Here is a 13,118-nt window from a genome sequence, read left to right as displayed (position 1 = left end):
TTTATTATTGATGGTCACTTGAAAATTCTTTCAAAACCTTTCCTAGTGAATTCAATAATGTTTTATTTTAATTTTTATTACATTAACACGTGAAGTTACATTTGTAAATGTCGATTGAAACATAAAATACAGATAATTGGTTAATACTTCAATAAATCAACATTCATCATTCAAGTTTTTAAAAACAAATGTATTTTTAACCATAACCTTTTGATTATTTACGAGTATGTGATATATTGGATTACAGTATAATTTAGTTAGACCAATGATAAGTTTATAAAATGTATTACTGTGCATTTTGTTTATACAAAATGATCTGTCTCTCCATTTATCCAGTTTTTCATCTTACAACTTCAACAAAAGCATTAATATTCAAAATAATCTATTATTTACTCGCGTTATAATTAATTACTATAATAACGAATACTTATACGATTGGTTTATATTATTAATTGGTGTTAAAATGATATACTTAGAAACTTTTGAAGAGTTTAGAATATAATTGGTTTTTTCCTTTTATTTAAAATGACGCTGAATAAAATAATGTTTATATCTTCTCTATGTCTTCCCGCTTTTCAAATTAATTTATTAAAATTATTTCAGGAAACACTGTGATAAGAAAATTAATATATTATTTAATAAAATACTTTTAAAATAGTTTTTAAAAATGTCTTTTTGGGAGTAGTGATAAAAATTAATTTTACAGTGAGCACTTTTTTAAAGGATATTTATGATAATATATGATTGAAGGATAATAATAATTATTAAAACATAATAATTTAAACATAAAAAGGAATATTATATTATTGTGATAACACTGATAATTATTTTAATATGACATCAATTAAAACTTGAATCTAACATAGATATAAATCATTTCTTTTTTGATGATTAAATATAATTTAGTTAAACATTATAATAATAATAATGATTAATGGTAATAATTATATAATTTTAATAATAATAATATTATAAATTAATAGTAATAATTGTAATTAAAAAATACAACAAAACTTATATTATTATGTTTTATGATTTAACTTAATAGCATACTCTATATGGAACTGGTCTGGAACCACGGCCTGAGCTCATAGTTCCATTATCTTCTTCATCTGTATCGTTGTGGGGATATGTTCCATGATGCTGTATAGGCATCATAAATGTGGTTTCGTGTAAATTTGTGCTTCTACATTCTCTGGAACTCTGATTTGATCCGCGTCTAGAACTAAAAAAATGTCAAATAGTTAATTAAATAAAAAAAACAAAAACAAAAAAAAAAAAAATAATAGAAGCAAAAAGTAGTGTATTGCAAATTATTTATTTTTTTTTCATTACTTGGTTTTGGAACATTTATTTGAATATCCTTGTTTAAAGTTTTTTTTTTTTTTTTTATATATATAGTAAGATTTATATTATAAATATCACGAATCTTATAATTAGTTAGTTATGTATAAAACCATGACTTACTCTGGTAAAGGTAACAATCTCCGCTTAGGTTTTTTCATTGGCTCACATGTTTTTGAATTTCTCTCAATACCATCTGTAAATTAAAATACATTTAAACTTAGTTAAAGGAAATTAATTTAAAATTAAATTTTCGAAATGTATCTTATAATTAATAATCATCATAATTTACTCGTATTTCCTATGTATATATAAATAGATTCGTTTTTTATATTAAATAGACGAATAGTGTTATATTTTATATACAGTTATATGGATATTTTAATACGTAGATTTGTATTAAAAGTAAAAGACTCATTTTAAAAAATGGTGAAAAGAAAAAAGATAGATGAGAGGTTTGAATTTATAGATTATTTAAATAAAGAAGCAAACAGTGCAGTGAAAAAAATATGGAATCTAAGAACGGTTGACTTACTTAGTGAAAGTGGCAATGAGAGTGACTATGAAATTAAAAGTAAAACAAAAGAGAAGGATAGAAAGGTAGAACACAGAATGCTAGTATATAGAAGATGCATTTAAATAAGAGGTGAAGTATACAGATCTATTGAGCAGTAGGACAATGGTGACTTAACCCCTAACAACCAGATGTGAATGGCGTTGATAAAGAAAAATAAGATGAAAATGTAGTAAATTTATTTATGGCTCAATATAATTAAGATTGAAAATAAATATTCAGTTTATTTTTTTTTATTCAATATCCAATTTTAGAACTAGTTTTTTTAACATAGTTAGAAGTATATATATATATTGTAGATAACACTATTTAAATTTGTATAATTGTTAAATTATATTTAACTATATTTATTGACTTACAAAACTCATGAATAGAACTACTTTGACTTTTTATGTCGTCATTATTGTTGTCTGAATAAGATGGAACTCGTTTTGGTATGGGACGTCTTAAAAAGTTTGTGTAGTCCGCTTGAGAACAATACTAAAAAAAAATTATATTGATTATTTAATATTTTATAATATTATTGTGTTTAAAAAATAATCTAATAAATTACCATTCTATTACAATTGCATATTTCCAAATTTTCACCGCAGTTAGTACAGAAGTATTGTTTATTCCTTTTTGGAGATTTAGAAGGAGAAATTTGAAATGTTGCATATGGTGATATTTCATTGTAGTCTAAAAAATAACACATATCGTGTGCTTGTTAATAATTTATATAATTTTTCTTCTCAAAGTTAAAACAATAAGGACGTATTAAATATTTAAAAAGTAAAATTTATTATTCAAAATAATGTTGAAAAGTTTTACTTGAATCGTCATTAGTTAGTATGGTACTCTTTGACTTGAATGGTGTGCACGTTTCATATGCATCCGAATGCATTTCGGATTTTGAACAACTATTATTCTTTAAAATCATATTATTTGCTTCCAAATGACGTTGGTTCTTTTTATACATATGCCCTTAAAACGAAGCATTTATAGTTAATTTAATCTTGTTTTTAAATTACTTTATTTGGTACATAAAATATAATACTAAAGCAAGATTATTTAAGTCACGTCAATTTAATAAATAAATATGTCTGGAATTTAGTTCTTTTATTATTATTATTATTATTATTATTATTAATTTAACAATTAAAAATATGTTGAATTTCTAAAGCATATAATAGTTTGGTTATTAACACGTTTTTTTTTTTCATATTCTCTTTCCATAAATTAATTTTATTTTTTGAGATTACAGTGTCATAACTTACAATGAAAATTATTGAGAAATATTTCATCGTATCTTTATTGGGATATACTTGGAAATTTTGGAAAATCTATTTTTTTCTTGATTAACACTACATGTATTTGACAAAACATAAACAAAAAAATTCTCAAAAACTCTCTTTTTAGAGATTTTTTTTTAATTTAACATGTAAACAAACGTACAAAATTACGATTTAAGAATATATTATGTATGTATTTATGTTTGAATACTTTTAGTATTCTGTGTATTAATATTTTTATTTATTTTTATAGAATTAATATTATATCAAATCTTAAGATTTGTAAACTGTCTTATTAATTATATATCATATTTTATATTTTTCCCTTACTATATTTATAACATATTATCAAAGATGCACTGATGACAAAGAGCAATAATAAAGCGACTGCGAGTGGCCACATGACAGCTATATTGTAAATAGTCAGCATTATCTTGTCATTCACCGATAGCGCTTCTTTATCATAATTTCCTGGAAAAAAGTTAATAAATAGATACTATTATTTATTATTATTATTATTATTAGTTTTTTAAATTATTCAGTTAAAACTTAAAACAAACAATTTTATTGATTATAGATGATGCGTTTAATTTATTCTTTAGGTATTTAATTATTACGAACCTCCATAATTAGTTAAAGTCGAAGCAGTGTATATTGTTGATGTCATACCAGCAGAGTTATAGCATTTTATCAGAATATTATAGTTAGTCGAAGGACTTAACGTTTCAACCGAGTAAATTCCATTAGGTGTAATGTTTTCGTTAACTAAAAAAAAAAAACAGTCATTTGCTTTATATGAGATACAGAAACTTGATTTTAGTAATTATTATTACCTGTTGTCCATTCTTTTTCAGTAGTTAATCTTTTGTAAACGGAAAAATGTGTAATTGGACAATACTTGGCGTTCCATTTTTGCAAATGAATTAAAAATCCAGATACCATCTGTTCGATAGCCTTAAATAAGTAAATATAACATTGTAAACAGTTTTAAACTGCAATATTACTTAATATTAACAATACTAAAACTAAATAAATTTAGCATTGATTGTTATTTTTAAGTTAATTAAATCAAATTTCTACAAGTACTTCGTTTTGAGTGGGTGCAATTGGCGTTTTTCCTTGTAATGTCTTAACGTTGAATGGCCTGCTTTGCATTCCATGACCCACACGGTTACTTGCTGAAATACTGAATGCAACCGTTGTTCCACATTTAATATTTGATAATGTGAATACATTTGAATGTGCAGGCAATGATATTTCCGTGTACATGTTTTCAGGTTCCTGAAATTTTTTTAATTAAATACGATCAATTTAAATTTTTTTATGTACATATTAAATTGTAAATAAATTAATTTATTTTCACATATTATTTAAATATAAAAACTTACATTAATGTATTTGTACGAAAGTAAATACTGCTGCACCGCATAAGTGTTCGGCGCTTTCGTCCAATTTACGGAGACATTTGTCCAAGATACGTTGACTATTCCAAGAATTGGTGGTTTTGGTGGCTCTGTAAATTCATCATAACACAAATCCTAAGTAAGTAATCGCATAATGTTATTTTATTTTTGTACTAAATCATCGAGTTAATTGTGACGAATATGGTGTTGACAGTTTTTATATTTGATTATAATTAATATATTTAAGAGCTTTGTGAGGATCTATAAACTTAGTGTCTAATGAAAATTTTTATTTTAACAATATTCAACTTGCCGACTACTAGTAGCGAAGTGGTAACATTTTCTGACCCATACACATTCCACGCCGTACACGTATAGTTTCCGGAATCCATACTAGTCACAGATTCCAAATGCATAGTGAAGTTATCATAGACTAATCTTTGAGAATGTAATAAGTCAATTGGTTGACTATTGAATGTCCATTTTACGTTTGGAGTTGGAATACCAGACGTAATACAAGGTAGATCAATGTTGGTGTGCCATTTTGTTTGTATCTTACCGTGGAAGTTTCCAATGGCTGCGGGCATTCCTGAAAATTATACATTTAGCTTTAAATATTCTTTAATACTCAAAAATATTAAATTTAGTTTCCTCTATACGTATAAACTAAAGAATTGAAAAATAATATCTCAAAATTAGCCATTATATTAATTTGATTACAATTGTCGTTGATAGCGCCGGAAATTCTACGTCTTTATATAATTTATGAAGAATTCACACCATTATGTTTATTTTTAATATTATTTAATAATTTAAATCATCACACTATTTCCGGGATTTTAACTTTTATTTTATATCATTTATTTAATACCACAACAATGGTATAAAATGTAAAATCTTGATTTTTAAATAACAGTAAACATGAGTTGGTATTAATAATTTCATAGTGTAATGAGGAAATATACCATTAATTATCACATACATTTAATAGTGAGAATAATTAAAGAAAAAAATAATAAGTACATTTTTATGATTACGATATTTTAAGAATTTATTAATTAAAAAAAAAAATAAAAACTTAATTTGAGTGTGTGTAAGCGAATGCTGTTTTTCTAATACTACGGTTTGCTTATAATTATAGTTTTATTGTAGTTTAAATTTAACTATGTTATTAATATTTCTCTAGTATATAGTTTAATAATAATAAATAAGTTAATGCCTTTACTTCACGCTTCATTGTTTTGTACCAAACAATTTTTATATTTAGGTAATAGTAATAAAATTGCCTCCATATAATAACGCGAAATAATTATTGAGACAAAATGGTGTGGTTTTATTTATGGACTTTTGCAAGTACCTATGTACTGCGGTACGCCAAACCTTCTGGTTGCAATACTCGACATGTATATGCACATAGTCTTCAATAAAAAAAAAAGACATCACTAATGTGATTAAAATTTAAAATAATGTAGTTTAATTAAATATAGTTACCGCCAGATTTCACCGTCGACAGAGAAGTCGTCCGCGACTTGTCACTCTCACCTACGCTGTTGGTTGCGGTTATCCACCACAAATAGTTGCTTGAGTGTCTGAACATGGACAATTGGATCTGTCGGATGTGTGGTTCAAATGACTGTGACTTTACGGCACCTTGCATCCCGTTTATTTTCTAAATTCGGTTTATAACACGTAAACATATTGGTATACCCTAATAGTCCTATTAGACATTTTTCCAGTGTACATGTGCGTATAAAACAATTGTTCCCACTCTTTTTGTAATACGCAAATTTTAAACTATCATCGATATTTGATTCAAATTGACAGTAAATTTTAATATATTATGTATAATATTCGAAGTATTGATGGATCATTTTATTTTATAAATCTAATAAAGATTTTTATACGCTTCATAAAGACCACGGAGCATTGAGTTATGAGTATAAATATATCATATCAAAAACCAATAAACAAAAAAAAAAAAAAAAAAACAATAAAACAGTATCTTTTATATAGTTAATACATTTTATACATATACATTTATACAAATACTGAATTAAAGTATGTAGTGTTAGTAAGATTTTACAAAAATTATTTTAAGGAAATTAATGGCTAAAATAGCAATAAATAAAAAAAGAAGTTATTGCTTATTGAGTATATAACCTAATTTACTCACATTAGTCTCATAGAAATTTTACATAGTAAATAATAAATATGTTTATTATACCTAACATGCAATACCAAAATTACAGTCAAATACATCGTCACCAACTGTTAAAATACGCTCAACCGTTATGATACAATAGTGATTAAAATATTTTCTGATGCAAAAATAATATTTCTCTACATTAAAAATGTTGTAATGTATAATGCATAACAGATATTAAAAATAAAAAAATATTATGTTAGGTTATAAAAGGTTTGAGAAAACTAACACAGATAGATTATTTTAATTATTATTTACTATTAATATAATAGGTTGTTTTACGAAAAAAAAATGAATGTATATTATATATAATATATATATATATATACCTACTATTAAAGCAATGTATTATGTAATGTAATAAAAAAGAGTTGAAGCACTAAACGATCTAAAATTAAAGAAATTTCTAGTTCTCTTAACACGACGTACCTACAATATATCATACGTGGAAAAACAAAGTTAAAATATAACGATACAAATAACGATACAAAAGACTAGATCATGGCTTACAGAAAACTTAAAATTTTTTTATTTAAAAAAAAAGAAAATTTTAAGTAGGTAGAATTGGTTACTGATTATTTAATCAATTTTAAATTATAAAATAACTTATGATTAAAGACCGGATTTAATTGATATTGCAACTTTTTTTGTAGTTAAGATAAATCAAATCTGATCAAATATGTGCACGATTTGTATTAGTTACTGTCTTTCTGTTTAATTTTATGTTGCAATTTATTGCAATTTTTAATGTTTTTGAAATTTTTTGAAATTTTGTATATTTCTCGTAATCAAATATACAAATTAATATTTCTTAACTAATTTTATAATATATACTGAAAAGTATGGATATTTTTAGAAAAATTAAAGATATTTTAACAAATATTCCTGGTCCAAAAGGGGAAAAAATTAAGGAAAAATGTATGTATGTAATTGAAAAAAATGAAGGGTATAAAACTTTAAAGTGTTACTATATAGTCATTTCAGGTAAAGCAAATGTTAATTTAGATATAACGCCTACTTTATTAAATTGTTTAAATATGTACCAATAACAAGTGTTGACGTAGAACGTAGTTTCTCGTTGTACAAACATATTTTAAGTAATAAAAGATTTAATTTTAATGAAAATAATTTAGAAATGTATCTAATCATCAATTTTAATTCAAAAATGTAATATTAATATTAAATATAATTAATGTAATATTAATTAATGAATATATAAATATATTTTGCATTTTATAGTGCAATTTATTTTGCAATTTTTATGGGATTTTTGGTGCAATTATACAATTTTATTATGCAATTTTTGAGTGTTTTTAATGCAATTAAATCTGGTCTTTACTTATGATGTATGAGAGTTAGTTACAAATTATAAAAATACAATTTTTTAAATAAAAGTACAATATGAATTGCAAAAAACATTAATTTTTCAAATACAAATTAATTATCTAAATATAACTGTTGGACGAGGAATGTAAATTTTTGTACTGAAAACGCGTTAGGTTAGACATCCTGAATTACACGCTTTATTTTCAATAGGTAGTAGAATATCCAAATATTTTTTTAATAAAAAATTTAAAAACTTAAACAGTTTTATAAGAAGGGTTATAATTTTAATGAATTTTACAGATTTTTTTATACACGTTATAGATCAAATCATAAATTCATTTGTTTTTTAGAATAAGGTACAAAAAGTTTGGTATTTTATTTTGCTAATTTTTTTCTTTTTAAGATTTTTAGTTATAAAAGAAAAGATTTTATGAATATTACACTATTGTATTTCATGTTATTTATACTTAAGATTTAAAAAAAAAAATAGTTTTAAAAACCTAATTAATAGAATATTAAAATATATACTAAAATATTGATATTATCAAAATGTAATATTTTAATGTTATTTTTAATCATGAGTTATTACTTATTACTTATTAGTAATGATATTAGTAATAGTAGATCATAAATATTCTAGCCATAATCATTACAAAGAAAATCATAGTATTACCTCCCGTTCGTAAAGTGTGTAATGTTGAATCTTTCCATTTGGTTGTTTTGGTGGTATCCAAGATATAAGAGCCATGTTTGGTGATAAAAGCATAGATTTTAAGCCAGCTGGTGCTTCTGGTACTAGAATTAAACAACAAAATCGAAATAATTTTAAATAATTAATTGTTTAGAAACACTATTCATTTATATAATGAAATATAAATACATTTAGAAAAGGTCAAAATTCTTGTATTTAATTTTTTTTTTTTTATTTATATCATGTGCATTCGGTAAATGGTGTTCAAAAAACGAATTATTGTTTTTTTTTTTTTATATTGCAAAATAAAATCTAGAAATACTTGGAGCTAAGAATTTGTAAATTTAATAAATATTCCAAAAATTTTATTGTCTGGATATAAAAAAGAAGTGAATAATTATTCAAATTAAATATCTCTTAACAATTATTTGTCATAAATTAACGACAAATTTTGTTTAAAAGATAACATAAATTACTTAATTACGACACTTGATAGATTTTGATCTAGAACTTAATACAATTTGTTATACGGAGTAATTATTTTTTTGAATAATATTCAACATTTTTAAAATTTATTTACTTTTTTAAAATTATTTTATTTTAAATAATTTCCAATTAAAATAAAACAATCATTTTTTTTTTTTTTTTAATTACATCTTTATCATTATAATTTGTTGAGAGTTTTACATTTTTAAATGACAACATATATTTTCAATTTCATAGTTTTAAGCTGAATATATTTTCCATGTATAGAAATTAAAACTCAGACGAGCAGTCTATGAATTATAAGTAATTAAAGATTTGGTACCATAGTAGTAATCGTACATTTTGCGAGGTATTTTTGTAACATTCCATTTTGCTTATCAAAACTTTAAATAATTATAACTCATAAACCGCTAGGCTGAAATTTGATTTTTATATATTGATATACTCAAAAATATATTTTTTTTTTAAGAATATGAAACTAAAAAATATAAGTTGTACAAAACTAAAACACTCACAATTATAATGATAAAAATATGTTGAAAAAAAAAAATTATTTTGATTAGAAATGAGGTAAAAATATCTTAAAAAAAGTTAATAGATTTTTAAAATTTAAGTTAAATTAAAGAATAAAAATATATAATGTATGATACATTATAAAAATAAATGTGATTGCTAAAGCAAAAAATAAATAAATCAAAAGACATATAGTTTAAATATCTTACAACTTTCTGAAGTTCTACAAATAAGAGGTTTGCTTGATTTTCCCGGACCTTGAATCGTATTTACTTTGATGGAAAACACGTACTCAGTGTCTGTATCGAGATTGGAGATCGTTGCATCATCACCGTTATGAAAAACTTCAATTTCATTGTATTCGTCTTGAAAAAATAATATTTTTGATAATGAAAAAATAATATAAATCAAACCTTTCAAGACATATGATAAAATTCTATTAAAAGTTCAATCTTTGCATTTGTAAAATTTGATCTTGAGAATCAAAAAAAATATGAGAAAATATATTATATTTGTATTTTCTTTTTTTTATTTATAACATTGATTAAAAACATATCTGTTTTATAAGATTTTATGTAATATTGAAATATTAAATAATATTAAATGATTTAACATAATTGGTTATATTTTATAACGAGATATCGATATAATATATTCTTTTATTAATTTATACTAAAAGTTGAAATTATTTATTTTTTTTTTTTGTCCTTAAGTTTTATAATAATTAGCTATAAACGTTTAGATTTGATAAACAAAATTAAAGAATAATGGTATAATTAGTATAATCTTCATTTGTGGTATTAAACGCAAAGTTTTAATTGAAATAATATAACTGTTTTCCACTTTTTAAAAACTTTTAGTTTCTGATAATTTAATAGAGCCATTAAATGATTATATTACCAGAGAAACGAATCATGTTTTAATAGAAATAATTTAATTTTAACACTAAAAAACTTTGTGTTCTTATTATTTTCTATCGTATTAAATTATTTATTAAAGGTTGTTTCTTAGTAAAATACAATAAGATTATTGTTTATTAAATACATTTTGTTAATAAAAGTTAGTGTAATTCGTGAACACATATATATGTATTTAACATTTGTTAAGATATTTATTATTTTTAATGCGTAATTAACAGAAATTATTCTTAAAAATAAATTCAGCAAAAATACCTAAGGAAATATTGTTGTGAATAAAATTTTAATGAGTTGGAACTTAATATTTCATTTATGTGTCATATTAAAATATTTATTATTAAAATACAATGTATTAATTGTAATTAGTCTATTTAAAATTAATAAAATATATGCATAAAATTAATTATATCAAAACTACCTAATTTGCTAATATCAATCTTGGTAAATAATATCAATATTATACTTTATTTATTTAGTTCAATAGTTCAAAAACAATTAGAATATTTTTTTTTAATGGAATACTAAAATGACATTTATAACGATTTGAATCACTAGTTTCTTGTTAAAGCCCCCTAAAAAGCGTATTCATAGTTATTTTTTTTCTCAAATTCAATGAGAGCTCTTAAACATGTTTATATGTGGTGTGACAATTTAGTTTTTATATTTTAAATTTTGTAGTGTGTTGTAAATACACATTTTGGCACCAAAAAATCTTTAATTGAGTTCCAACATACACCGTATGCATTTTTGTCGTTGGCCTGTTGCCATTTTAAACAAGAAAAGATACCTATATAAATGAACGAAGTATAAGATTTATTTATAATATTCTATGGAGTAAAGATTTTATTAAAATATTTTTTTAAGATTCCTAAATAGTATAAACATATTTTAATCGAATTGCTATGCGCCAATTATGTTAAATTACCTATATATTTTTTATTGAATAATTTTCACAGGTTTGATTTATTGATGAATAAAATTACACATTAATTTATATTTGTATATTAGGTATCAATGATACACTCGTGATTTCGCTAAATAATAAAATAAAATATTATCTAAAATAAGCAGACATTTTTTATGTGCTTAAAATATTATTATTATTATTTATTTACTCAATACAATGGTATTACTTGAATTATATTTTGTTACTGTAATTAATTATTTATACTATATTATATAACTAAGATTTTGCTAAAATGAAAAAGTTGAAATACGAATAAATCATATTCAAAAATCTAATTCGATATCAAGGATTAAAATGTATTATGAAAATTATTTTAAGTAATATTGAATACAAATTACAAATTCAGTATGTGATAGAATTAAGTTGATAAAAAAAAAAAAAAAAAAAAAAATGCATTAATGTAAATGCCAAGACGTATAAATAAATACTTAAAATAGTAAACATTGTGAATATTGTTTTATATTGTTATAAAAAAGTTATAATAAAACATTTTTTTTTTTTTTTTAAAATAACTTTAAACATTTTTATTTTTATGAATACTATTATTTATCTTTATCAATAAATAATTTTTTTGAAAATAGTTGTAGATAAAATATTAATTTAGTGACTCGGATAATGTAATTATTTTAGTTATTGATATTATATTGGTAAATTTAGCCAATCAATGTTTGCAAAGCTGGAAAATCACTAAAATTGGATGTGTTTATCGCTATAAGTAAGAGGTAGTTTACTTAACTATCGTTACACTAATTTGAATACTTGGTAATATCTTTGAATAATGTAATTAAGATACAGCAATAATTTTCCTGCTTATTTATGCGTTATTTCCTATAACATAATTATGTTGTAGTAGTGATTACTACGTATATAAGGTCATATTCTTGCAGTTATATACAAAAAAAAAATTAACATCATTATATTTGGATTATATTTTTCTTTTTTTTAAGGGCTATACAATATTTATCAGTTAATAAAAATATAAGAATAGAAAACTTTAATATACAATTTTAAAGTAAAATGCCTTCCAGAGATGGCATTTTCAAGAATTAAACCAAAGTTTGTTATTCAATAGAAAAAAAAATACCTTTTATATTTATATCTACATTTTTTCAAAGAATAGTTTGAAAAAAATTATTTAACTATTTCTAGAAAATTTATTTTGATTTATCGGAAACAATAAATATTGTAATAATTTGTAAAACTTCTTTCATGCAATTTTTAAATAAACTCACTTATTAAGTCATCCGCAGGTACCACCTTTGAATAGGTAAGAATATATCCCTGCACATAGTCGCTCATTAAGTTATTCGCGTTCAAGTCAGTCCATCGTAATCTCACACTGTTAGGAGTAGTGACGTTGCACGATAGATCATCTGGCGGAGATCCCAAAACTAGATAAGGTAATTTAAAGTTAATTACAAAG

The 13,118-nt window shown here is 22.8% G+C and overlaps 1 protein-coding gene across 3 annotated transcripts in view; it reads right to left on the bottom strand.

The window, feature by feature from the left end:
• Positions 1–979: 979 nt before the first annotated feature.
• The window catches only part of LOC112595589 (Down syndrome cell adhesion molecule-like protein Dscam2), a 290,281-nt gene continuing 278,142 nt past the window's right edge, over positions 980–13,118 (bottom strand). For 2 of the 3 annotated variants that reach the window (XM_025340851.1, XM_025340852.1), the window contains exons 18-32: positions 12,928–13,086; positions 10,021–10,176; positions 8,795–8,916; positions 6,084–6,261; positions 4,906–5,181; positions 4,578–4,702; positions 4,276–4,470; positions 4,023–4,143; positions 3,811–3,954; positions 3,520–3,660; positions 2,729–2,881; positions 2,472–2,596; positions 2,278–2,398; positions 1,468–1,540; positions 980–1,225 (exon numbers count right to left, since the gene is read on the bottom strand). In XM_025340851.1, coding sequence (XP_025196636.1) covers positions 1,042–1,225; positions 1,468–1,540; positions 2,278–2,398; positions 2,472–2,596; positions 2,729–2,881; positions 3,520–3,660; positions 3,811–3,954; positions 4,023–4,143; positions 4,276–4,470; positions 4,578–4,702; positions 4,906–5,181; positions 6,084–6,261; positions 8,795–8,916; positions 10,021–10,176; positions 12,928–13,086 — 2,273 coding nt within the window. In that variant the 3' untranslated portion in view covers positions 980–1,041. The remainder of the gene's footprint in view (positions 1,226–1,467; positions 1,541–2,277; positions 2,399–2,471; positions 2,597–2,728; positions 2,882–3,519; positions 3,661–3,810; positions 3,955–4,022; positions 4,144–4,275; positions 4,471–4,577; positions 4,703–4,905; positions 5,182–6,083; positions 6,262–8,794; positions 8,917–10,020; positions 10,177–12,927; positions 13,087–13,118) is intronic. The other variant, XM_025340850.1, reaches the window with a different exon arrangement.

Source organism: Melanaphis sacchari, unplaced genomic scaffold, assembly GCF_002803265.2.
Source record: "Melanaphis sacchari strain LSU unplaced genomic scaffold, SCAv2.0 Contig28_pilon_pilon, whole genome shotgun sequence".
Taxonomy (NCBI): domain Eukaryota; kingdom Metazoa; phylum Arthropoda; class Insecta; order Hemiptera; family Aphididae; genus Melanaphis; species Melanaphis sacchari.
The sequence above is the reverse complement of the archived record's forward strand: the minus strand, read 5'-3'. Positions and strand labels throughout refer to the sequence as shown.